The sequence below is a fragment of the Castor canadensis genome, chromosome 16 (genome assembly GCF_047511655.1).
Source record: "Castor canadensis chromosome 16, mCasCan1.hap1v2, whole genome shotgun sequence".
In the NCBI taxonomy this organism is placed as follows: Eukaryota; Metazoa; Chordata; class Mammalia; order Rodentia; family Castoridae; genus Castor; species Castor canadensis.
The window spans coordinates 66,189,070-66,216,625 of record NC_133401.1 but is presented as its reverse complement, the minus strand read 5'-3'; the positions used below and the strand labels follow the sequence as shown (position 1 = coordinate 66,216,625).

The following is a 27,556-nucleotide window of genomic DNA, read 5'->3' as shown; positions in this document are numbered from 1 at the left end:
ATAGTACTGCCAAAAATAATAAAAAAATAAAAGGTTTGATTCGGCAAGAAGGTATTATAATTAGAAACACTGATATCCCAAAAAATTTAAGATTTGATGGCAATTCTTTTTGTCCTTAGGTAGTACTCCACTGAGCATTCAAGCAAACTGCAATGTTTTAAAGACACTTGAAATAATTCTTTTCTATTAGATGAGGCCATGATGAAGTTCATTTGTTTCACTCTCCATTGCTGAGAATTATTTTTTCATTAATTGTTTCATAGTCATATAAATTAATGTTTTTCATTAATTGTTTCATATTATATTTCAACAGCTCCAAATTAAAAACCATAAGCAAGGTACCTTCAGTAAAAAAATCCAGATTCTATCCCTGTCCTTTTTTAACTCCTTCACCTTACAGATAATCAGATAAAGAACTGCATCACTCTTCTTACATACAGGTATGACACACGCTGTTCTGCTCTCTCCCCCTCACCCCATTTCCTTGATTTCCTTCTGAATATCCAGATCCTGGGGATCCGGAGTCCCCAGGAGGATTTACAGAGGTCTAGTTCATTCCTTTTTATAGCTGCATAGGAGTACCCATGTTGATAGACCAATGATTATTCAACAGATTACATTACTGGACAACTGGGGTAAGTCTTATTTTTAAATATTATATTTTAATACACTTAAACTTGGTACAAGTAAAATCCTATAAAATATTTATTAGTATAGGAAACACTTCCCAATTCATTTTAGGGAACTAGTATTACCCTGATATAATGAGTAGTTTTAAAAAAATCTACAGACCAATTTCTCTTATAAACATAAATGCAAAAATCCTTAACAAAATATTAGCAAATAGAATTTAGCAATACATAAAAAGATTTATAGACCATGATTAAATGATTTATAATAAACATGATTTATTCCAGCATGTGAATAAAAAAAATCAATATACAGTATGCAAGTATGAAAATGTCATAATGAAATCCATTCCCTTGTACGATTAATTAAACATGAATCAATGTACTTAACAATATTAACAGGCAAGAAAAGAAAAATCATATTATACTATTAAATATAAACAGCATTTTTACAAAGTCAAACAGCCTCTCATGATTGATATCTTTTTTTGCAGTACTGGGGTTTGAACTCAGGGCCACACTCCAGACCCTATTCACAACTGAAAAATATAAACTTTAAAAAATAATAGAGAACTTTACCCTTGGTAAAGAGCATGTGCAGAAACCTGTAGCTAACATTATATTTGATGGTGAAAAACTGAATGCTTTTCGTTGTTATTAAGACTGGGAGTAAGGCAAGAATGTCTGTTCTCATCACTCTTATTTAGTATAGTACTGCCAAGTCTAGTCAGTGCAACAGGGCAAGAAAAGAAATTTAAGGCATACAGATAAGTAGGGAAGAAATATAACTGTACCTATTTGTAGATGAAAATATGTTGAATCTACAAAACAGGACATATAAGGAAGGCTGCAGGAACAAGGTAAAAATCAGTACTTCTATAATAGCAATAGGTAGGCACTGAAATTAAAACTGTAACACTATTTATCATTGCTCAAAAATACTGAAGTGTAGAGGTGTAAATCTAACAAAATGTGTAGGACTCACACAATGAAAACTATTAAACACTGATGAAAGAAAATTTTAAAGAGCTATATAAAACGACATACCATGTTTGTGAATTGTAACACCAAGCATAGTAAATATCTCAATGGCCCCCAAATTGATGCACAGGTTTACTGCAGTTTGTGTCAAAATTCCAGCAAGACTTTTTTGTTTTTGCAGATAACATTATTCTTAAGTTTAGATGAACAAGGAGCCAGAATATGTGAAAAATAATGAACTGATGGTAATCAGTCTACACAACATTAGCACTATATATATAAATAAAATCAACACTGTGGTGCTGGCAGATCAACAGAACAAAAAAGAAAACCCAGAAAAAGAACCCCTAAAATATACCTGATTTTTGATAAAGGTACAAAAGAATTCAGAAGAAGAAAGATATGTTCTTCAGCAAATATAAGTTGGAACAATTTAATGTGCATAGGCAAAATAAATGAACTCCAACTTAATCCCACAAATAATACAAAAAGCAGTTCAAGGCTCATGAATATAAATATGAGATATAAAACTACAGTACATTTTTCTCAAGAAAATCTTCATGATAAAATGATAGGCAGAGTCCTAACACTTGACGCCACAAGGATAATCCATAAAAAATAAATCCTGATAAACTGAACCTCATCAAAATTAAAGCTTTTATTCTACAAAGACCCAGTGTAAGAGAATGAAAATACCAACTACAGGCTTAGAAAAAATATCTACAAACCACATATGCAACAAAAACTACTATTCAGAAAATATAAACTCTCAAAACTCAATAGTAAAAAATAAACCAAACAATTCAATTGGAAAATGGACAAAAGACACAGACATTTTACCAAAGATATATAAATGGCAAATAAGCACATGGAAACATGTTCAATAAGGAAGACAATGGAACACACAAATTAAAATCACAATACTGAAGGACAGACTGTGGGAGGTCAAGGAGATACTTCTCTCTAGGAAAGGCCTTTTTGCATCTGAAAGACATCACCACCTCAGGCAATGCAAAAATAGGCTATAAAACCCACTCCCCACCCTGACCCACAGGATCACTGGTTTACATCCTGGGTTCCCCTGCATTCCCCAATATGCAGTCTTTCTCTTCTCTTCTCTACAAATAAAATCTTTCTGGTCTCTGCTGTTAAGAGTCTTTCTGTGCTTTCATTCTCAGAGCAGGTTCAAGAACCCTGAGCACCTGAAATTCCTGCCCATGTCATCCATGCATCAATACGGCTATCAGAGTAGCTAACATAAAAAGTATTGAAAAGGGAAATTGGCAAAGACACAGCAAAACTGGGTCACTCATTCACACATTGCTACTAGAACATAAAATGGTACAGCCATTCTGCAAAAACAATATGCCTATGTCTTCAAAAACTGCAAAAAAAAATATTTATTACTGCACAAAAGCCTGTACACAAATGTTTATGGTACTGTTATCTGCAATTGCCAAAATCTGGAGAAATTCAAATGTCCTTCATACGTGAATAGTTGTACAAATCATGATAGCCATTCCATGGAACACTGCTGAGCAATCAATCAGAGGAATAAAAAGTGCTGATACATACAACTACTTGGATGAATTTCCAGAGAATGATGCCAAGTGGGAAGATGGGGAATCCCCCAAAGAACATATACACTATTACTATTCCATTTACATAGCATTAGAAATGACAAAAGTACACAAATGGAGAAACAATTAGTGATTAGCAGTATTACTGGAAGGGTGTGGTCTAAGGAGAATGTAGTCCAGAAGATCTCAGGTACCTGTGTCTCCTGAATAGAGAACTGTACAGAGACACAAATTGCAAAACTGCAGTAGTTTTATTGAAAGGAAAAGGAAAGAACAGGCACTGCAAAAGAAAGCAGTGGGCCCTGGCCAGGTGAGACAGAAGCTCAGATCTTTCTTCAAAGGGCAGTTTATAAGTTCTAAGGGCAAATGGCAGGAAAAATTTGGGCAGTCTTTTTGGGAGGGACTAGGGTGATTGGCAGATTTGATTGACAAGGTCTTTAATTGTATGTATGAGCTGTGACCATATTTATAAGGCCTTAAGCAGATGGCTTTACCTGAGAAGTCAAATTGAGGACAGATTCCCTTTTACTGGGCATGTGCCATTTTCTAGGAAGAGACTCCTAGGTGTTTTGGGGAACTTAGATCTGCAAAGGGATTTACAATTGAAAAGGAATTTACAACTGAGATAGTCAAGGATGGTACTGGGTGGAGAAGAGGAATTCAGCATGGGGTGACCTTTTGCTGAGAGAGTGGATTCCTGGGGGTTTACTTTCCAAGTCACTAGCCTGCCTCACTAGGGATAAGGTGGAAGGAAGGTGGAGAACAGAAATAGTGAATAAGAAAGAAGTAGCATGTCTAAAAAAGGGTACAGGAAGGACCCTGTAGAATGAAAGAATTCTTCTGTATCTTCATTGTATGGTGTCAGTATCTTGATGGTGACACAGTGTTACAGTTTTGGAACTGAGTATAGAAGCATAAAACTCTGTGCTACTTCTTAAAGTTGCAAGTGAGTCCATAATTGTCTAAACTTAACAAAAAAAGTCTCCAAAAAAAACAAATTTGTACCATCTTTCAAATCAGATCTTCCAGTTATTACATCTCATTAAATGGTATCAATGTCTACCCAAGAATAAGCAAATAACAAGCAAACATCCCTGACCATTCCATCTCCTTTATCTTTCATATCTAATCCAAGATCTGCTGCTTTTATCTTCCAGAATTCTCTGGAACCGGTTCACACTTTTCTATCTCCTTCACCAGTGCCCATTCTGAGTCACTCCTGCATTCACTATATAAATGGAAACTTACTCTGGCCAGCCATTGCTTTAAGCACTAGGGAAATGGGAATGAATGAAAACAGGTAGCTCTGCATAAAGAGGGAGCCTACCATGTAGAGGGAGAGACAGGATGAATGGTCTACAAAAGAAAAAGGCAAGTGCAGAGGACCTGAAGTGGCAGTTAAAGTGATTAGAATAGGTACAGTAGGAGATAAAGATGAAGAGGCAGATAGACAGGGCAACCACATGGTCTCTAAAGACCACCGCGAGAATTCTGGACTGTGCTTCATGGGATGGAAGACACTAGAGATTTTGAGCATGGGAGCTATATGTGACGATTCACCTTTTAAACAGAGCCCTCTGCAGCTATGTTAGTGGCAAGAGAGGTGCAGGGCCCACATGTGGGTTCTTGCTGGAGCAGGCAGGGGGACAAAAAAAAAAGACTCATGAAAATTAAACAGGGCTACAGAACACTGTGGCTGCACTTCTCAGTTTGTAGGGACAATCACTTCTTAAAATCATGTCATGCTACTTCAATAGGGCTACTGTCAACCTCTAGGCACCTTGTGCAAGTTAGGAAAAGATGCCCTTCCTTGTGAGCAGACACAGTCCCAGCAGACCTCACTGAGAGGTCAACAGGTGACTCTGCAGCTGGCTACACTGTACCAGTTCAGTCCACCCTAGACAGATTCTTTCAGTAAGAAGACAGAAGAAGAGAAAAAGACAAGGGAAGAAAAGTAGTCCTTCATTGGAAGGACTTGATTACCCGGATCACCCTTTGAGTTTAAAGAAGTTTAGATTTCCAGAGTATTTTCACATTTCAGTCTGAATCGAGCTTATGAGATTTAGAAGTTGGTTTAACCCCATGATTCTTAGTGCAACTAACTACCTCAGAAAAGCATAGCCACGGTGCTATATACTTTGGTCAATTTCTCAGCCAAGAGACTCAAGTGAGTCACAGAATATTTGAGCCATCCTCTTCCATTTCTCAATTTAAAATTTACAAACCCAGGGATGATACAAAATTGATTTTCTTATATTATTTTTCCCAATTTATAAGTAGATGTGAAGTAAATAACTTTGTTAAAGTGCTTTTTTTTTTTTTTTTTCCAGTACTTGGGTTTTAACTCAGGGCTTTGTGACTGCTGGGCAGGGACTCTACTGCTTCAGCTCTGCCTCCAGCTCTGCAAAAGTGCATTTTGAGACAACTAGAGGTTCTAGGAGGCCCTGCTCCTAAAACAAGAGCTTTTCTGCCACTGGCTCTTCAGGGATAGGTTTTTTTTCAGGTGTGGGGGGGTGTTTACTGGAATTTGAACTCAGGACTTCAGATTTGCAAAGCAGGTACTCTACTGCTTAAGCCACATCTCCAATCCATTTGGCTCTGGTTGTTTTAGAGATGGAGTCTCCCAATCCATTTGCCCAGCCTGGCCTCAAACTATGATCCTCCTAATCTCAGCTTCTTCCCAAGTAGCTAGGATTATAGGTGTGAGCCACTGGTGCCAGGCCAGTAATAGCTGATGCTGGCTAAAAGGTAATAATCTGAGGTTCTTCTGAGAAGGCACAGGTTCTTCCACATGGGGGTGAGCTCTTGTTGGGAAAGGCTGTCCCAAGGCTATCATAGTCCACCAAAGAAAGGAAGAGGAACAGAACAGAAACCAGCTGACAACCGCCACTTCACTTAAGAATCCACTCATGATTCTCTCCAGGACTGTCCTCAGCGCTGAGGAGGTGTGTTGTCCTCATGGTCAGGAGTCCCAGCCTCTCCCTGGACAGCTCTGGACTCCAGTACTGCTTCCAACCCAGTCTACTCCTATGTACACTCAGTACGCTCAGGAAGGGAGACTCACATGTCTGTTAGTCCCCAGCAGACAGAGAAAGATTCTTTTTCATCCTCCTCTCATCTTTCCTGTTAGATTCAGGTCACACCTGATGACTGGATTTCTACCTTCTAAGTTTCATCAGCTTCCCTACTGCCTGGTTCTGCTTATTTTGGGGTGGTTTTCGCATTTTCCACCCAATTAGTGGACTTTTCCCAAATGATGGTTACCTGAGAAACCCACTTTAGACAGGGAGAGCTCTTCCAGCATGGGGGCTGCTATACCCAGGCAGTCTGTCCCACACTGCTACCTGGGCCCAGGTGTGAGGGGCCATAGCTGAAGGTCTGGACCTGACACAGACAGCCTTCCACGTGCCCTCCTCTCTACTTCATCGGGTTCCCCAGGAGGCTGTAGGCTACTCTGAAGAAGGTGGACCTGGGCCTGGCTCCAGGTTACTCCCAACTCCTCAGCCCCATGCAGGCTCTAAAATCATCAGACCAAACCCCATGGCAGGATCTGGACTTAGCAGGATCTGGTCCTGCTGCTGTCTCCTGTTGCCACTTCTACCCTTCCCCTGGGTCAACACTGGCTTCCCTTCTTTTAGGCCTGGAATCATTGTCCTCATGCTTGGACCCGCCCTTCCTCAGGGAAACCTTGGCTGATGCTGCCCTTGTGTCCTGCACTCTCACAGCACTCTGTATTTTCCCCTTTCTCCCAGGCCCCACTAGAATTTGCCATATCGCTGCCTGTGTACGCTTGGCATCTTCACCCTCCTTTCCCCAACTGGACTGGGAGCTACACAGTGGCTGGATCCAGTCTCTTTCTGCCCAGTGCAGCCCCACTAGTGGTGCCCAGAGCTTACTCAGTATTTATGAAGACATGGCCAAGGGGCAGACCAGGATGTGAGCCTAGGTCCTCCAGTGAGGGCCTCTCCCACTAAACAAACTTCAGTTCCCAGTGGCCACCTCTCCCATTTCTCTCTGCTGACCCTTCATCTCAGGCTCACTCATGGATTCTCTTCCTTAAGCACCTTGCAAATGCAGTTTCCAGGGATTCTGTCCTCTGCTCTGTTCCCTCACCTGGTCAGCGCAAGGCTGCAAATGCCACCTCCACCACGAACGCTCCCCGAGCTCCAACACCATCTACCTTTTGTGATTGTCAACAGCGATGTCTACACAAGTATTTCACTCATGTCTCAAATGAAAACAATCTCACACCAACTTCCCTCTATGCCCTTATCAAACTGGCTCCTCCTCATTCCCTTTGAGACCTGGGGCCTTGGTCAAGGCCCTACTAGCTTCTTGCCTACATTCCTGCAACGGCTCTGTGATGCTTCTCACCTCTAGTTTTGCCTCATTAAATCTACCCTCCTGATGCCCCCAAAGTGACTCTTCTTTACATTCACATCACATACAGATTTCAGGAATATAATACGCTTTGTGAAAACTGAAACCATTACAGGCAACTAAAGTCCTCTTTCATTGGACTCATTCTAAAAGTAACTTAGTGTTACTAGCTAAAGTGTGTCCTCCTCACCTTTCTCTCTGTGCTCACATGCATATTTCTTTAAACATAAATGCTGCTCTGTAACTTGTTTTACTCCTTAACGTGTCTTGGCACTCTGTCCATGTTAGTGTTCTTTCATTTTAACTGTAGCAATGTAGGCCAGGGTAAGGATACACCAGAGCTTCTCTAGCTATTTATTAAAGGACATTTAAATTGTTTCTGATCCAGATCTTTTTTTAAGCTATCAAGGATTATACAATGCTCTATTTAAATTCCTCAAATATTTCCAGTCATCCACAGGACAGCTCAAATTTCTTAGAACTGTGCTGAAGCACTTACAATGTGACACTTACAGAGTCTTCAATCTCATTTCCTTCCTCATCTCCTTTTCCTATACATACCCTGAGCTTCAGACAAAATGAATTACTTGCAATCCCTTAAATACACCATGTTTCTGGAATGAATACATGAAAATGCAGCCCTCCTAGGAAATAATAGGAAAGAACAAGAAAACAGATCTTAAAGAGATTCATTTGAGAAGTGGTTATGACACAATGAAAAGCTCTGATTAGGAGCCTGGCTTCCCCTTTCCCAATACTTGTTGAAGACAAAGAATCTGAAGAACTCTCCCAACCAATACTCCAAGCTGCACCCTCTTCTTACTAACCTAAGACCCACCCACTCACCAAGACAGGAGCCTCCAGGACCTTCTTTCTCTACCTTCCAGGGATCTTCTCCTTGCTGCAACACGGAGATCATCTTTGGTTTGGTAAATTGAAGTCCTGCTCATAGGCAAAATAATAATAATAATAATAATAATAATAATAATAATAATAATAATAGACTTTGTGTCTTGTTTTGATACAAAGAATTATCACAAATTTGAGTAGAAAACTCAGATGGTATAGTTTCTGCAGGATGCTTAAGAAGTGGCCCATGATGTGAAGGGATGTGTTAAGTAAAAGACAAGGGACTATAGAATATGACTATTGGGGAAATTAATTTTGTTAGGGAAACAGGCTGCCATAGCTTTCAATTAAAATTCACAAGCAGTTACCTATGGGAAAGATAATGTACTAAGTAGCCTCTTTAAAGTGAGGAAACACTGTCTGATTCCCTTTCAAAGATGAAGTACACAGTTTTCATTTGGCTGGAAAAGAAAAATGGGAAAGGGAAGCAGGAGGTCAGTAAGGAAGATTGAGAGAAGCCTTTGCTCAGGAGTGAGCAAACAAAAAAAAACCATAGTAGGAAAATGTTGCCTCAACTATGACGGAATTTCTAATGTGAAATTGTGAAGATGGAGGGAGAAAATTATCAGCATCAACTTCACTGGTTCCCATACATTGGGCAATTTCACACTTGCAAGCGGGAAAAAAGTTTCAATATTTATAGAGATCTAATCCGTACAATCCCAAAGCAAAACTCAGCTAAGGTTTTTTGATGGCCCACAGTGTTTATTCAGAGAAGGAGGTGCTGAGAGCCCCCATTTCTGAATTCTGTATCTACAGGGAAATTTCCTTACCCAGTGCAGCCAGGTGACTGTAGTTCTCCAGCATCACCTCCCGGTACAACCTCCTCTGAGAAGGATCCAGCTTTCTCCACTCATCCCGAGTAAAGCGCACAGCCACATCCTCAAATGTCACTGACCCCTACAAAGACAGGCTATTCCAGCTCACCCGGAACCAACCCTCACAGAGTAGAGGAGGTGGACAGGCTACCGTGAAATGCTACTCATGACATTCAAGGTGCTGATGGGTCAGATAATTTGTTTAATGAATATTTGACCAATGACAAACACACACTGAGCAGGATAAAGTAGGAACTGGCCTGGTGTTAAGCACTGTGAGAGATGAATAGGGGGATTATGGCCTTTAAATGCTAATTAGAATGACCTTTTAATGGAGATTTGATAATACATATTTACAAGCTGTATGTTCTTTAACTCACCAATTACTACATTTGTATTTTAATGAACATTTCACAAAATTGCATACACAAAGTATTTATGGTGTTGCAGCAAAAAAGTGGAAACCACCTAAATGCTCACTAATGAAGACTAGGTCAAATAATAAGGCACTGTCTGCTTCTTCAAGCTTGAGGACAGTAATTACAAACATTAAAACAGAAATCAGTTATTGAATGCTTTCTACGGGTCAAGCACTTCTCTTGGAGCTTTATATTAATCTTTTGTGCATCACCTATTTAATCTTTACCGTAATCCTAGGAAGAAAGATCCGTCATTTTCCTCATTCTACATAAGAAAATAGGAAGATATAAATGAAACAGAAGAGATGATAGGGTCTCATGCTGTTAAACCACTGTTACCCAACAAGAGACATTCTCTTCCCTTGTCAACAATGTATGAAATGTCCCTCATCCCCTTATCATAAGATAGAGGGAAAAAAAAATCCTGCCAGGTACAAGGTAGCACCATATCCCCAAGGATATTTTGGCCACTGATCTGTATCTTAAGCTTCTTAAACTACGAGGAAAAGATACCAGCCTCATTACTAACAAAACTTACCAGACAGACCACTCCAACAACCTGATTTAAAAAAAAAAAAAATCCTGTCAGAGTAGAATGTAGAATGGGAAAACCAAAAGAAATAGAGCAGCTTAAACATGCAATGGTAAGTGCTGGCCATAATCCAGAGGATCAAACCCCACCACATTTGTGAGTCCAAAGTTAAACTAAAACTCTATTGCTGACGTGCTCTAGTAGCGTGCCTGGGTCTGTCCGCATAGAGGAGGGCTGGATGGTCTAAGCATGGACTGGGGGCCAGCTACACCTGAGCATGAACTTGGGTAACTTGGCTTCTTTGTGCCTTGGTGTCCTCATATGCATGGAAAAATGTGGACATCTGCAAGAGTGAGAAATAACAAATGCAAAGCCTAAGTGCGTTTCTTAGCACCCTGGACACTTAATAAACATCAAATATTATTGCAACACAAAGATGAGTAGAAAAGCCGGGCACAGGTGGCTCGCACCTGTAATCCTACCTACTTTGGGAGGCTGACATCAGGAGGATGTCAGAGATCCCATCTCCAAAACAACCAGAGCAATATGGACTGGAGATGTGGCTCAAGTGGTAGACTGCCTGCTTTGCTAGTGTGAAGCCTGGAGTTCAAACCCCAGTCCCATGAAAAAAAAAAAAAGAGTAGAAAAGGACAAGTATTTTCTGAGTCCTAAAAACATTGTATGTTAGTTTCTGTCCACCAACATTAATATTATCAATGTAGATCATTCAGTACCACAATAAGCACACATTGAGCTGCTACTATGTACCTTGCCCTGAGGTAAACACTAACTCATGTCATTCTCTCATCTACCCTAGGAGGTAGGCACTGATTTTATAGGTGAGGAAAAAGAGGAGTTATTTGTCCAAAGCCCACAAACAGCAACAGAGGAGAGGGATTAGAACCATCTGTCTGGCTTGAGAGACAGTGGTTATTTCCTAACCACTGTGTGCACTGCTTCTCTGCCACAGATGGCGCACGGGACACTCCTGTGCCTTCCCGAGGTGTCTTCTCTTTGGTATTGGAGTAAGAGACCTCTCCTATTGGGTCTCCTGCTATCATAGGCCTCATCGTCTCACCTGGATGGGGGAGGCCTCCCCAGTTCCCCAACATAAAGATGAAAATGACAGGTCAAAGTCATTTTTTAAGGCAGTGGTAGAGGCAAAGCACATGATCCATAAGTACAGTGGAGAAAAAAAATAAACACTTGGGGCTGGGAAACCTGGGGGAGGCATTACGAAGATACTCAGAAGGGAGGAGAAAAAGAAAAGAATTCTTGCCAGGGGCACAGAGAGACATGATGAGTGAAGGTGGCAGGGTCAGAGCAGAATTTTCCCAGGTGTGCATGTTTGTCTGTCCATAGTAATGAAAAGACACCTAGCATGTTTGTTACCTGTCAAATTAGTGATGACACAGCAGATTGAGACTAGTGGACAGAAGTGAACATTAAGACATGGGAGTGAGTATCCCCTACAGAACCCACCACCCACCAGGGTGGACCAACTCCTCCTACTTAAAAGATGGACTCCAAATCCTGGCAAAGGTTGTATTCAGTAGAGAACTTCAGTTAAGGCAGGAAAAACTCCATCTCCATCCAGTAAGAACTGAGAGGTCAGTGAGCTCACCTGAGACTGTGCTTCCCTTTGCTCAGGAGCCATGTCCTCTATCTGAGCTCTTCCCCCAAGGATAACTGCAGCGTCCCTCAGAGGCTGGATGTGAGAGAAGAAAAGGGGACCATAAGGAATCAGCAGCTGTCAAATCCTTTTCACCACCAGATAATGACCCCAGGGGCCTTCAGAGAGGGAAGTCAGGAGGAGCTGGGAGTGGACAGGACCAGGGAAAGGCTGGGCCCATGCCGGCCCAGGCAATCTACAGGAGGCACCAGTAGGAGACGACCCTGGGTTCCAACACTGAGCCTCACCCCATGCCAGGCACCGCCTTACACTGCTTGGCGCCCCCATTTTATCGATCAGGAAACAGGACGAGTGGGGCCACCTGTCTCCATTAACACAGCCAGTGAGAAGTTACAGGACTCCAAGCCCGCACCCAGGGCAGCGGCTCTAGTGTCACGGTCTTCCCTGCGACAGTCTTCCTCAGCCTCAGCTGCGCCCACCCAATTTCTCTGCCTCCTGCAAATGAATCCGTTTCCAGGGTTTTGAAGAAAACCCTTCCAGAAACGGGGAACGGTGGCTTCCCCATGCCCGGCGGGGCCCGGCCACAGAAAAGGAAGACCTGGTTCTGGTTCTGGTCCTGGCTCTGGCGTGGGGGGCGGGCGCCTGGCTCCCCGGGGAGGACCGCGTTTCCCACGCGTGACCGCGGCCGCGGCCGCTCCAAGCCGGCAGCGCGGGCAGGGAACGCGCCGGGACGGGGCTCAGGAGGCGGGAGGCTGCGCTGGGGCGAACCGGGACCGAGCGCCGACCGCACACGTCCAGGCGGCGTCGCGGACGGCTGGCTGTGAAGGCGACAGGCTGGTCTCTAAGCGAGTCTCGGGCAGGGTCCCCGCATCCTCCCGAGGCCCTGATCCGCCTCCCGCAATCCCCGTCCCTCAGCCGCTCACCTCCCCGGGCTCGGATGCCCCCTGGGCCCGGCCTCCGCCGCCGCGCTCCGCAAGCGCGAGGTTCCGGAATTTCGCCGCCTGACAGCCGTCTGGCTTCCGTGCTCCGCCCGCGCGACCGCAGGCCCGGGAGCCGCGCCCCCGGGCCACAGTCTCGGCGGCCATTAAAGTACAGGAGAGGTGGGGCTGGGGCCGGGCAACGGCTCTAAGTCCTCTGGGAAACGTAGTCCACGTGAGGACCAAAGCCTTGTGGGAAGTGTAGTTTGTCTGGAGGTGACCGGGCAGAACTAGGGCTTCTGTCTAAGGCGAGGCTCCCAGAGAGCTTCTGAGTTCGCCCCTGTCCCTCCTCATCTGTGAAGCCCTGGGTTACAGACAGTGAAGGTAGGTTCCCCGGAGCCAGTGTCATTGCTGTGCACTCTTGTGGGGCCAGCAGATCGTGGTCCACAACAGATCCATGTCTGGTGGAGTTAACAGCAAATGGGTGTTGAACACCCGCTAGGTGCAGGCACCATTGTAAGTCATTTGAAATAAGTTAGTGAACAAAACGTGTTACAACTAATAAAGAAATTCAACAAAGTCGAAGAATACAAAATCAACCTGCAATCCATTGTATTTCTATACACTAGTAGTGAACAATCTGAAAAGGAAATTAAGAAAACAATTATATTTACAATGCATTAAAAGACTAAAATACTTATAAATAAGTTTAACACAGGAAGTGAAAGACTTGCACATTGAGAACTACAAACTCTTGCTGGGAGAAATTAAAGACTGAAGTAAATGGAAAGTCATCCTACTTTCAAGTCGTTTTAATAGTGTTAAAAGTATCAATACTAGTTGGGCATGGTGAGCCATACCTGTAATCCCAACACTTGGGAGGCTGAGACAGGAGGACTGAGAATTTTAGGTCAGTCTTGACTATATAGTGAGAGCCTGCCTCATAAAAAAACATACATACACAAACAAAAAAGTGTCAATCCAGATTCAATGCAACCTCTATCAAAATTTCAATGGTGTTTTTGCAGAAAAAGAATAATTCTTCCTGTAATTCATTCAGAATTTCAAAGGACTCCAAATATCCAAAACAATCAAAAAAAAAAAAAAGTGGATGATGCAGTAATTCTGCTCTTACACATATGCCCTGAAGAATTGAAAACAGGGTTCAAACAGACACTGGTATACCAGAGTTCACAGCTGCATTATTCACCACAGGCAAAAGGTGAAAAACACTTAGTGTCCAGTGACATGTAAATTGTTAAACAAGATGACAGATGTGCGCAATAAAATATTACTGAGCTGTTAAAAGTTGTGATAATTGCGTAACATGGATGAGCCTTGAGAATAATATAGCAGGGGAAATAAGTCAAAGACATAAGGACAAATATTGTATGATTTACTTACATGAACTATCTAGAATATGCAAATCTGTAGTGTCAAGAGGTAGACTAAAGGTTACCATGGGCTGGGATAAGGGGAAGAATGGAGGAACTATGGGTTAATACGTATGGACTTTCTTTTTAGGATGACAGCAAAATTTTGGACATAGCTGGGATGGTTGTCCAACGTTGTGAATGTATGAAATATCACTGATCTATACACTTTTTCAATGGTGGATTTTCTTTTTTTTTTTTTTTTTGTATTACTTGTTTTTTTAATAGTTTTTTATTGACACATATCATTGTGATATTTCCATACAATGTGCCCCAATCAAATTTACCAGCTATCATTCAACCTCATCCCCACCCTCCTTCTTCAAACAATTTCTATAGGTTTCTTTTTATTTATTTATTTATTTATTTTCATTTTTCTTTTATTATTCATATGTGCATACAAGGCTTGGTTCATTTCTCCCTCCTGCCCCCACCCCCTCCCTTACCACCCACTCCGCCCCCTGCCTCTGCCCCCCCTCAATACCCAGCAGAAACTATTTTGCCCTTATTTCTAATTTTGTTGCAGAGAGAGTATAAGCAATAATAGGAAGGAACAAGGGTTTTTGCTGGTTGAGATAAGGATAGCTATACAGGGCATTGACTCACATTGATTTCCTGTGCGTGGGTGTTACCTTCTAGGTTAATTCTTTTTGATCTAACCTTTTCTCTAGTACCTGTTCCCCTTTTCCTATTGGCCTCAGTTGCTTTAAGGTATCTGCTTTAGTTTCTCTGCGTTAAGGGCAACAAATGCTAGCTAGTTTTTTAGGTGTCTTACCTATCCTCACCCCTTCCTTGTGTGCTCTCGCTTTTATCATGTGATCAAAGTCCAATCCCCTTGTTGTGTTTGCCCTTGATCTAATGTCCACATATGAGGGAGAACATACGATTTTTGGTCTTTTGGGCCAGGCTAACCTCACTCAGAATGATGTTCTCCAATTCCATCCATTTTCAATGGTGGATTTTCCATTAATGCCATTTACCACAATGAAAAATAAGAGCATAAAAGTATTCAGTATAAAACAAATCTCTTTTCTATCCCTAGTCCTAGTCTTGCCATTTTCCTTGTTATAGCCACAACCACCTTTAGCACTTTTTCTTTTCTTTGTGGTGTTGATGATCAAACCCAGGGCTTAATGCATGCTGGACAGGCACTCTACAGCTGAGCTGCATCCCCAGCCCTGCACTTTTCATACCTCTTTCTAACAATAGTCTATGTATAAGCAATTATCTCTCCCCCGCAACGTCCTGTTGTACAAAGAAAACATCCTATATGCATTATTCTATATCTTGCTGTTTTGTTTATTTTAAGACAGAGTCTCATGTAGTTCAGGCTGACCTCTAATTTGCAATCCTCCTGTCTCAGCTTCCCATGTGCTGGGAATTCTGGGAGTTGTAGTTTCCTTTGACTCCATAAAGGCATGCTTTCTATTTAGGCAGGCTTCAGTGGGGCAGTGAGCTTGAGGAGCGAGGGCTTTGCCTGGGATGGGCCTGGTCATGGGAAAGTGGGAATGTGAAGAGTGACAGAAATGAATGGGTTCTGTGACCTCGATGAAGCCAGTATTCAGGGCCATAGGAGCTGGGGTCAGAAGGTTTCCCTGAGGCAGTGGCCATAGAGCACTGAAGAAAGAGTCAAGGACAGCTCACAGCTGCTGCCTCATCTCCCTGCTAAGAGCCGGGCAGGGATGTCCTCCATGAAGCCAGTATTCAGGGCCATAGGAGCCTGGGGTCAGAAGGCTTCCCTGAGGCAGTGGCCATAGAGCACTGAAGAAAGAGTCAAGGACAGCTCACAGCTGCTGCCTCATCTCCCTGCTAAGAGCCAGGCAGGGATGTTAGTCAGAGACCCACAGAAGACAGAGAGGAGGGTCTCTCACAGGACTGGTGTCATAATCACACAAGGTTTACTTTGCTACTGCCAAATGGAGTTCATGAATGGAGAGGCAGAGAGAGGAAGAAAGAAAGAGTTTTATAACAACAAGCTGGCCTGCTGGATGATAGCAGATCCTTGCCTTTCAATGACCATCTTACCTTAAGGGAGAATCTTACATGATTTTTCAGGGGAAGGCATGTGAGTCTCAGATAGGTGGGTGCCTCAGTTGTCCAGTATTTCAGAGAGTGGCTTCTTCCTGAATGTGTTCTGGACATCTTGTTCTCAGGTGAGAGCTGCAGCCCAGTGGATCTAAAGAAGGCATAAAGACCTTCTAGAAGGGAGCACAGGATTCCAAAGGGGCTTCTTCTTGCCACTAAAAAGGATGCTGGGAGATCCCTAAAATGCCAGAAGTGTTATCAGAAAGTCAGCGCAGCTATCTTCATTCTTGCACCTGGTGGCAGAAGATTTCAGGCAAGATGCAAAACAGTGAAAATAATAGAAACGTTTATTAAGAATAGTAAAGTTTATTAAGATAGAAAGACATTTTCAGAGGTGAAAGTGGGTCATCTCAGAGAGGTCAAGAACTAAAGCTACATACAGCCTAACACAGGTTTTTATTGAAGTCTATAGGGCTTGGAGCATTAAGTCCTTCCCCTGGACTGGCCTATGGGGAGTGACTGACATGAAAGTTGTGAAATATGACACATCTCAAGAATCACTGTGCATGCAATTACCCATGACTACCTAGGAAAACCCATGGGAGGAACATTAAAAGTACAATGAGATAATAATGGCACAGAAATGGATAAAAAGCAACTTTCAGTCAAAGTAGCCCACCTACTAGAGACAACTGAATTAAACCAGAGGTTTTTTTCTTTACTTGGAACCAAGTGCAGGGAGACAAATGCATTGTGGAGCAAAGTTAATATCGATTTGGTTCTGGCTGTCTAGAGTTTAGGACCAATCTGGAGAGGTGAGAGGTGACAATGGGACAGGAACCTGTACAGAGATGAAGTGAAAGCCAGAATAAAGACATATGGATTTGTTCCAGGTAGGGATTTTTTTTTTTTTTGTGGGTGTGTGTGTGAAGACCATAGACAGGCTGAGAAGGACCAGTTCAGTTTGAGGAAGAGCCCCTTGGTTTGGACAAGATTTTAGAAGAAACCAGACAACATGGTGGCTTTAAAAGACCCTCATGTAGAGGTACCACAAGGAAACATGGGCATGAAACCACAAAGAAGAGGAAGGAAAGGACCCAAGGACTCTTCAAACTCAATGGATGACTATTTGTAAAGCTAATTGTGCATGTCATATGGGGAAATAGATTGCAAATGGCCAGGATAAAAACCAAATTTGGTTGTCAGACTCCAGCACTACCTTTAATTAAGGGACAAAGGAGACAGAAAATACTACTTTTGAACTGGAAATGCAGCTCAGTGGTGGAGTGCTTGCCTAGCATTCATGAGGCCTTGAGTGGAGGAGGGGGGAAGGCGGGAGGGCAGGAGTGGAGGAGGAGGAGAAGAAAATTCTATTCTCAACTATTTGCTGTTTGTAAACAGTGGGTTACTTTTGTTAGACTCCAAGCTTTTTTCATTTATAGAGCATGCTGCCCCACACATCACATGAGGACACTTCCTTTTGTATGACTCTCATAATTGGGGCTAATAGTCTATAAGAACAACTGCCTAAGAATAAAGTTACCCCAAACATAACAAGAAGGTAGATGTTCACATGTTGGAACTGCCCTGACAAATGAATTTTGCCCCGATAGAGATCTGCTTTAATCTGGATTGCGGAAATTAAACTCTTGCTTTGTACAACCAATGCTCCAAATAAATAAAAACATTCAACCAGTTAACTGGGAGGCATAGTTGGGAGGATCATGGTTTGAGGCCAGCCCAAGCAGAAGAGACAGCCCCTATCTGAAAAACAAACTAAAGCTAAAAGGTTGGGGGTGGGCTCAAATGATACAGTGCTTGCCTCAGCATTAGGCCCTGAGTTCAATCCCTGCAATCACCTAAAGAAAAAGGAAAAAGACGCTATTGCTGTTGTCCATGGGAAAAACCCTTAACACCTGAACTATTTTGATTCCAGAATGTAGAAAAATCTGCAAATTCCACAGTTTTATAGAGTTAGGGGTTTTAACACTTCCTGTTGGCCCAGAAATTCTCCATGGGGTAGAGAAAGTTCAGAACCAGCAGGTCAGCATTTGTAGAGTCTTTTATTGCGTAATTGGAGCAGCAGGGGCCCAGAATCCTAGCCAATCCTTGCCCCAGTTGAAGTCATGCCTTCCAGTCAAATGCTAGTTTAGATTCTATAGTGTGAAACACCCTGGTAATTTACAAGGACTGCCTACTAGGCCCCACCTCTTAAAGGTCTCTCCACTTCTTACCACCACCATACTGAGGGTCAAGCTTCCAACACATGAATCCTTGAGAGACAAACTCAGTTAACAGTGCTGGTGCGGAGGTGATCAGAAGAATTCCAAACTCTTTGTATCCTACCAGAAAGAATTCATGGCAGGACAACTGGGTGTAAAGGGAGTTTATTAAAAGTTACGAAAGGAAAATACAAAGGGAAGCATGGTGAGGTCCAGGTGGAGTCTGCCAGCCCAGAGAGTGTGTTTTTGCCCTTTAAGTGCTCTTAAAATCTATGATAACCTATTGGAAGGGGAGGAGGAGATTCCCAGCCAATAATCAATGATGGGGAGGGGCACAGGCAGTTCCCAGCCAGGTGAGGGTGGTCTGGCCATCCCCAGGCAACCTACATGAGCCTCAAACTTTTCCTCCCTCCAGCCTGCCTAGAACCATATCCAAAAACAGGACAGGGGCCTACAAGCTTGGGTCAGCGATACTTGGTGCCAGTCTTGGCCCATCCTAGCCCTACCTGTGAGAGTCAAGTGCGCTGTCCTTGTGGTTGAGCAAGCAGAGGTGTGAGATGGCCAGTGGTTGTCAGAAACAGGGAGTGGGGAGAGGCTGAGAAACGGAGTTCAGTTTCACCATGCCAACTACTCTGAAGCTGTACTAGGCAGGACCGCTTGGAGTGTGCTTCTTGCTGGGTCTTATCCCTTTTCTTAATGACCCTGTCCCACTCCTTCCGTGCCTTCTACTTTCTCATCCTGTTTTTTTTTTACAACTACCTGTTTCCTTTCTCAAGGTCTTTGCCATGCTGTTCCAAGGGTGACACAGGCCTAACCATGACTATCATCTCCTCACCAGGCCATCCCTGATCCCCCAGCCTGCAGTAAATTCCTGAGTTTTCTCTGTGCAATGATCATTTTTGTCATTATCATTATTTTCAGTCATATCTGGTTGAGTGTAGGATATTTTGTTTTTTGAGACAGTCTCTGTATGTAGCCCAGGCTGGCCCAGAACTCGTGATGCTCCTGTCTCAGCTTCCCAACTGCTGGTATTACAGGCATGTATCACCATGCTGGCTTAGGATCTTTTTTAAAGCTAGTGCTCAATGCTTGGCCTGGTTGACTCTTGTTACATGCTCAGCAAACATCTAAAGGAGCATTAGTGAGGCCTGATGCAGTTCTGCCACCAGAGGGCGGTAGCGCTCCACTTCTTTCCTGCAGTCGGGTAGACGGCAGTCTGATTTCTCCAAGGCTCTCCGGAGGTTGGCGTACTTCCCCTTACTCCTGGACTGGCAAGGAGAACTCTGAGTGTCTGCCACAAGCACCAGTGTTTAGAAGGACAGCAACTGTGCCCTTCTCCCATCCAGATACTCCTGGGTCTCATTCTGACCGGGGACTCGTGGCTTCCACAATCTTCTCATCCCAGGAAGTCCTATAATTGCCCCTCAGGCCACATGATTCCTCATCTCAGATAAGGAGGGCAACACTGGTACACAACATCTGATTTCATCCTCAGTCCTTCCCAGATTTTAGGTGAGAATCAGTCACCTGATTATTGGGAAGTCCTTTCAACACGAGAGAAAAACAGAGAAAAAAAAAATGGAACACAGAGTGTTCATAAAGTAAACACAAAGATGGATGAAGAAAGAGAAAAAGGAACTTTTATATACTGCTGGTGGGAATGTAAATTATTCTAGCCACTATGGAGAACAGTATCGAGGTTTCTTAAAAACCTAAAAGTAGAGCGTCCATAGGATCCAGCTGTCCCACTTCTGGGTATTTGTCCAAAAGAAATTAAATTGGCACACAAAAGAGATACTTTTGTACCCATGTTTATTGTGACATTACTTACAAGAGCTAAAATATGAAATCAGCCTAGGCACCCATCAATGGATAAATGAAGAAAGAAAATGTGGCATATATAAACAATGGTATATTAATCAGAAAGAATAAAAGACTGTCATTTCTAGCAAAGTGGATGGGAGGACATTATGTTAAATGAAATAAAGCAGACACAGAAAGTCAATGACTTCATGTTCTCTGTCGTATGTGGAGCCTAAAAAATGTCCACCAGAAAGTGGAATTGTGATGACTAAGGGATTGAGAAGTGTGCAGTGGTGGGAAGGTAGAGAACGGGTGGCTGGATTTGACATGCACATGTATGGAAATATCACTGAACTCCATTAATACATAAATTAATATGTGTTAACTTTTAAAAGTCATTGGTGCATAGGCTGGCTATTATTTGAAAAATAAAATGAATACATTTTTCTCTCGTACAAAAGCTATAATTAAAACTCTGTGAGACTCCTGGTCCAGACAAGATTGCATAGACTAGTTTCTCTCTGTTCTTCCCACTGAGCACAAGTAAGGGGCGAGCAAAGGAGAACTCTAAAAGAAAAAGAGGAGTACTGAGAGCTCACCAAGCAGCAGGGTGTCTTACAAACCTCCACCTAACAGGAAAAAGGGATGCTCCCAGGCATTTTCTAACCTCAGCCTAGCAATGGGAAGGTGGCTTGGGACACTCTTTCCTCCCCTGAATCAAATAAGAGTGCTCCATGAAGGATACCAGCTGAGCCCAGCAGCACCAATAAAATGAATCCATCAGAAACCCTGCTGATAAGAAGTGGCCAAGGGAAGCACCCTCTTTCTTCTATGGGTCTGAGGCTTCCCTTACCCACAGAGAGACACCAGGCAGGAAATTATAGAATTAAAAAAATGCAACTAATACAAGATGTTAATAATGAGGAAACTCTGTCCAGGGATGAGGGGATTTATGGGAACTTTCTGTTCAATTTTCCTGCAAAGCTAAAACATGCACGCATGCACACACACACACACACACACATTATATATGTATATATAAAACATTACCATTATATATGCAGCATATATATTTCTGAGACCTTAAACACAGTAATTACTGAAGTAGCATGACAGCTGATTCCAAGGATGGCTACTAAGTGACTATTGGGTAAGTAGCATACACAGTGTGGATACCCTAGACACAGGAGCAATTCATGTCCCAGGAAGACAGAGAAGGATAGAGTTACATTTCATTATGCAACTTAGAATGGTGAGCATTTTAAAACTTATGACTTGTTAATTTCTGGAATTTTCCACCCAATATTTTTGGACCACAATTGACCATGGGTAAATGAAACTGTGGAAAAGAAAACCATGGGTAAGGGAGACTGGTGTGTTTGATGATTAAAATAAATAAAGCAAATCTGATACTTGAGACACTGATATTTCAAAGTGAGAAAAGTAAAGCATCCCAAATGGAAGCAAGTTTTCCACATTTCCACTTACCTGTAGTGGTAAAATGTTGCTACCAATAGACTGGGATAAGTCACATGTGTGTTTGTTATACTCAGATCAATCATTATTGTGCATTGAATACTAGCTCCCAGATAGGTATGTTCAACTCCTAACCTCTGAATCTGTGAATGTGGCTTTATTAGAAAAAAGAAGTCTTTCCAATGCAGTTAAAGATCTCAACATGAGGCTATCCTCAATTTAGGGTTGGCCCTAAATCCAGTGATAGATGTTCTTATAAAAGAAAGGCAGAAGGGGACTTGAGACACAGAGACAAAGAGTACAGCCATGGGAAGATGGAAAGAGAGGGAATACTTATGCAGTTGCAAGCCAAGAATGTCATGGCTTGCCAGAAGCCAGCAGAATCTACCGAGGCATGAGATATATTCAATCCCAGTACCTCCGGAAGGGATCAACTCTGCTAATACTTCAATTTGGACTCCTGGGCTCAAGAACTGTGAGAGAATAAATGTTGTTTTAAGTCACCAGAATCCTGGTAATTTATTAAAGCATCCCTAGAAAATGAATATAATTACAAAAAATACAAAGAAAACAGTATTCAGACTAAAATATTAAGGTGGAATCCTCTAAATCATTTTCCAAGGCTATCATTATCCTGACATGAAAATCAAAGAGAAAAGAAAAACCCTAGTCTAATGTATTTCATGAACTTAGACACAAGGATCCTAAAAGCAATACGGAAAAAAGAGTTATACACCATCACTAAGTTGAATTTAATACAGATATGCAAGACTGCTTCAACATTTGAAAATCAATCAATGCAATCCATAATATTAACAATCTAAGGGAAAAAAAATCACAATCCTATCAGTCAACTCAGAAAGAGCATTTGATAAAATTCAACATATTTTTATGACTTGAAAAACTCAACAAGTTCAGAATAGAGAGGCAGCTACCTCAAGTTGATGAAGGATTTCAACAAAAACCTTAACATTAAACCTAATGACTTGTTCTCTAGGGATTGAGCAAATATAATTAACTAAGAGTGAGGTAGTAAGATTTGTTATGTAAATTCCTCTGATGACCTCTTTGGGTTGTTAAGGGCTTAAAACTGTCAGTCATGATTGATGTTTGTCCTTCCAGGTGGTAGAAAGGACAGGGAGATTACTGTTACACATTTATATCCTGCTTTTAAGCAAATAGGTGGAGGACAGAGAACTGGTCTTGTATCTGCTTCTTCTCAATTGCCTTCAGCTCAAAATGATTCTTATACCAAGGCAGCATTCAGGGGTTGGCACATTCTGCTCTTCTGCAAGAATCACTGGAATAATAGGATTCACTCATTTTTGTCTCATAAATGGGTAATTGCGATACTTAAAAATTACAGGTGGGTGCCATCATGCCCAGCTTTTTTCTGTTGGCGTGGGATCTCTCGAACGTTTTTGCTTGGGGTTAGCCTGGACGTGAAATCTTCCAGATCTCAACTTTCTATATAGCTTGGGATGACAGGGGCACCCACTGCGCCCAGCTCTTGTTTGAGATGAAGTCTCATGAACTATTTGTCCTGATTGGACTGGAACTCTTATTCTCCCTAACTCAGCTTCCCAAGTAGCTAGGATTACGGGCATGAGCCACTGGTGCCCAGCTGACCTTTTCTTTTTATCAGGACATCAGTCATATTGGATATGACCGCATTTTACCATAGTTAATGTCTTTAAGTGCCCTCTGTCCAAATGTAGTCCTATTCTGAGGCAGTGGGGTGGGAATTAGGACTTCAACATGTGAATCTGGGGTCAGCCCCAATTTAGTCCATAGCAATGTGGCTGGAAAAGTGAAGTCAGTCCCCATCCCGAAGCTACCTAGTTGCTTGATGTCCTCTCACTCTGGAATTCCTCCAGCCCAGAGCAAAGACCAGGCCAATTCCTCACTGCACCGTGGGAGGGCCCTTCTCTTCTATGCTCCTGGAAGATATGGAATAGAATTAATACTATTTTTTCCTTGATGTTGGTAGAATTCATCAGGGTAGCTCTCAGGGCCTGGAGTATTTTTGTTCAATTTTGGTTTTGAAGATTTAAACACATAACTCAAATTTCTTTAATAGCTTATCTGTTTCTTGTTGAGTGAGTCTTGGCAGTTCGTATCTTCCAATAAATTAGTCCATTTCACATAACTTGTCAAGTTTATGGGCAGGAAGTTGTTCACAGCTGTCCCTTCTCATCTTTTTACCATTTGTGGGACATCTGTTCTTTTATTCCTAACACTGATGATTTGTGTCTTTTTTTCCTGCTCAATCTGATTATAAGTCTATCACAGTTTCTCAAAGAGCTAGCTTTGGGGTTTATTGATTTTTCCTCTATTGGTTTTTTTTTTTTCAATTTTTCTGATTTCTATTCAAATCTATTATTTCCTTATTTCTGTTTGTTTCAGGTTTACTTTGGTCATTGTAGTTTCTTTCAATGACTTTAGATCTTTTCTAACAAAAACATTTTAATGTTACAAATTTTTCTCTAAACACTGCTTTAATTGCATCCCACACATGTATTTTATATTGTATTTTCATTCACTTCAAAATATTGTTTTAATTTCTCTTGTGTCTTCTTCTATGACCCTTCTACTTAGAAGTCTGTGTTTGATTTCCAAATGTTTGGACATTCCCCTCTCATTGAAACCCGAGTTTTAGATCTCAGACCCAAACTCCAGGGATTCCACAGGTCAGGTCTGACCACTGTCCCCTACACACCAAACAAAGAGAGATGGTGAAGGGCAGAAAAAGGAGGTTTATTACACAGCACAGGCATGTAGAGGAAGGCAGCAGAGCACTTGGGTTCATCTTCAGTCTTCTCCGTGTACAGACATTGAAGGCGGCACTGTTTCCCGCACTCCCTCCCTTGCTGGAGCGAGCTTTTCTCTCTCGCTCCTTGGTTATTACTGGACCTAACTGGGCTTAACTGGGAGTGACTAGAGATTTTAGAGAAGATATAGGATAGACAGACAGACAGACAGAAAGAAATTTGGGGTCAGGTATGTTGTATGCTTGGCTGGAGATGCACAACCTTCATTGCTTCTTTTCTCTATCTTGTCTCTTTAAGGACTTACTCCTCGCAGTTCTTTAAAACCTTGCTTAAAACTGGTTTTCTTAGGCTGGCACTGTCCCATGTTTGCTCTCAGCTTATCTTTAGCTTAATTGCTCTGAAAGTCTTTTGCCCCCAGACTTGCACTGTCCCATCTCTCTTTTGCTCTCCCTTAGAGCCTCGGTGCTCAAACCTGCAAACAGCCGCACCTACAACCTGCACATGCATAACTCTTAAGGGCTCGGTCCTTAGACTCGCACTGTGCACTGTCCTGTGTTCTCTTTGGCTTTTCTTTAGCTTTAGGTTTTCTGAGGCCTAGGTATGAAGTGTTTTCTTAGCTTTTCTGAAGCCTATGTTAAAGTTCTCGGTGCAGACTTTCTATCAACCCCTCTTTAGCATTTTCCCTTCAACAATGCTTTTCCCTTCAGCAATTTTTCCCTTTTCTCTTTAGCGTTTTCCCTTCAACAGTTTTTTCCCTTCCAAAAGCTTTCCATACCAAAAGCCCAAAGTAAAGCCCCAAAAGGCAAAAGCAGAAAGCAAAAGTCCCTCTTCCTCCTTGTGTGAGCGTGGGTCTTTTATAGCAGCAAACAGGGTGGAGCCACAGGGAGGGGTGTGCCATTGCAACAGGAGAAACCTGCGTTTAGGAGCGGCAGCAGTTCTGCCTTTCCCTGTTTCACGGCCAGGGCTGTGCCTAGCTCGGCCAACAGGTAAAAGCAATGAACTGTGTCTCACCTTGCTTGTGTCCAGTTCTCACAGGCTCTAATCCGCTCCCCGCAAGACATGAGCTTTAGCTTTAAATAGACAAAGAATTAGAGCAGGGGGAAAAAGGTATGCATAGTTAAACAGTCCCAGTCACAGGTGTGCTCCGTTGGTCAGAGGTGGTGGCAAGATTGTTGGTTGGGGGTAGTTTCAGTCCGTCATCATAACGATGTTATGGATCAGTTCTGAAGCCTAAAGTGGATTCAGGAGAGAATGGCTCAGGGCACGCAAACAAAATAGAGACTGGGCTGTCTAGTTTTTATTCTGCTTTCAGTTACTTTGTGGGACCAAGCAAGAAGTTGGAGCTTTTCAGCAGAAGCGTTTGAGTACGCTGTTGACATACGTTGTTATGTGATCTTTTTGTTAATGAGTTTTACTTTGGTTCCATTATGGTTCAAGAACATATATTTTGAGATTAGTTTTTTCCAAATTTTTTAAATTCATTATTTCATGGCATATGGCCTATCCTGATTAAGGCCCCATGTACACTTGAATTATAACAGGTGCGTAGAGACTGCTTTTGCTAACAGCACTGACTCTTCACAAATGTTCTACACATGCTCCTCTTCCATTTTGTGTCTGTCTTCTTTGCCTGAGCCATTCTCTCCTGCAGTCACCTTCCATTTACCTTGGATTCCAGGAAAGACAAGACTGATGCACAGGCATCTTGTAATGAGAGTTAAAACCACCCTAGGCAACAGTGACTTTCTTATTGTGACAAGGCCCCACCTGACTAATCCTGAGATGATGGACAGCTGCATCACACCTTTGACCAGGACTGTCAGCAATTGTGCATTTCCTCTCGCTCCCTACCTCAAGCCTTCCTCGATTTAAATCTACAGTCCATATCGGTACCCTGAAGATGGACTAAAGTGCTTCCTCTTCCTCTTCCTGTGCATGACTGTGCATTAATAAATCTTTCTCTGCCCCTCAGCACTGTTTATCACTTTACTTGGTGTGTTGGGGCACACCAATGACATGTTAGAACTCCTAGAGTTGAGCCTCTGGCCCAGACTCTGGTTATAGAATGTGTGGAAGATTCTATAAAAGTGAATGAAGTTTGTTGATAGCTCTGTTCAAGATCATCTATATTTTTATTGAATTTGTGCTCACTGACTTGTTCATTCAATTCATGAGAGCAGAATATTGAAATGTTAACACTAATTATGAATTTGCTTGTGGACCTTTTAGTCTATCAGTTTTTGCCTCAAGTATTTTGAAATACTATGTATAAAGTTACATACACATTTAGGATGATTAAGTCTTCTTGGGGAACCAATCTTCTCTTCACTTGCAATGGCTCTCTTTATCCCTGATAATATTCCTTGTCCTAAAGTCTGATTTGTCTGAGGTGAATATAGTTGATATCAGCTTACTGTTTGCACATATAGGCAAGGAAACCCATCTGAGCTGTTAGATGGGCCACCTGTGACAAAAGTTAGATTGACAAAAGAAAAGCAAACAGAAGTTTACAAACATATACATCTCATGTATACATGCGAGCTGCCCAGGGGATCAGAAATTTCTCAGAGATGTCTAGAATTCCAGCTTATACAGCTTCTTCAGCTAAACAAAGGAAGAAGGGTGTTATGGAAGCAAGTTATGCAACACTAATAGGAGATAAGGGCTAGTTGATAAATTTTGCATATAGATCCCTCTGGTGCCATCTGTAGGCTGATAACATAGAGGGCCATCCCTGGTGATCAATCAGCTTTGTCCTGGTTGGTAGAGAGGAGAAGAGGGACACCTTTGTAATCATATGTCCTATTCTTAGACAGATAGGGGACAGGCAAAGAACATTTCTTTTTCCTCAATTGCCTTTAGTTCAAAATAATCTTTATGCCAAACTATCTTTGTCATATTTTTGGAGTGGCATGCTCTTTTACCCTTCACATAGTAACTGTACACATGGTAAAATGACTTTTCTGAGTTCTATGAGTCCTTGTTCTGGGTCATTGGGCATGAAGGTGGTTGTGGTGGCTCCAGTTCT

General features: G+C 42.2%; 1 protein-coding gene across 1 annotated transcript in view; it reads right to left on the bottom strand.

Annotated features, from left to right (window-relative positions):
• The window catches only part of LOC109688443 (uncharacterized), a 61,630-nt gene extending 48,661 nt beyond the window's left edge, over positions 1–12,969 (bottom strand). Inside the window, 5 exon segments of the mRNA XM_020166808.2 lie at positions 8,417–8,512; positions 9,253–9,379; positions 10,255–10,275; positions 11,873–11,956; positions 12,805–12,969. Of these exon segments, the coding sequence (XP_020022397.2) occupies positions 8,417–8,512; positions 9,253–9,379; positions 10,255–10,275; positions 11,873–11,956; positions 12,805–12,966 (490 nt within the window). The 5' untranslated portion in view covers positions 12,967–12,969.
• Between the last annotated feature and the right edge of the window lie 14,587 nt (positions 12,970–27,556).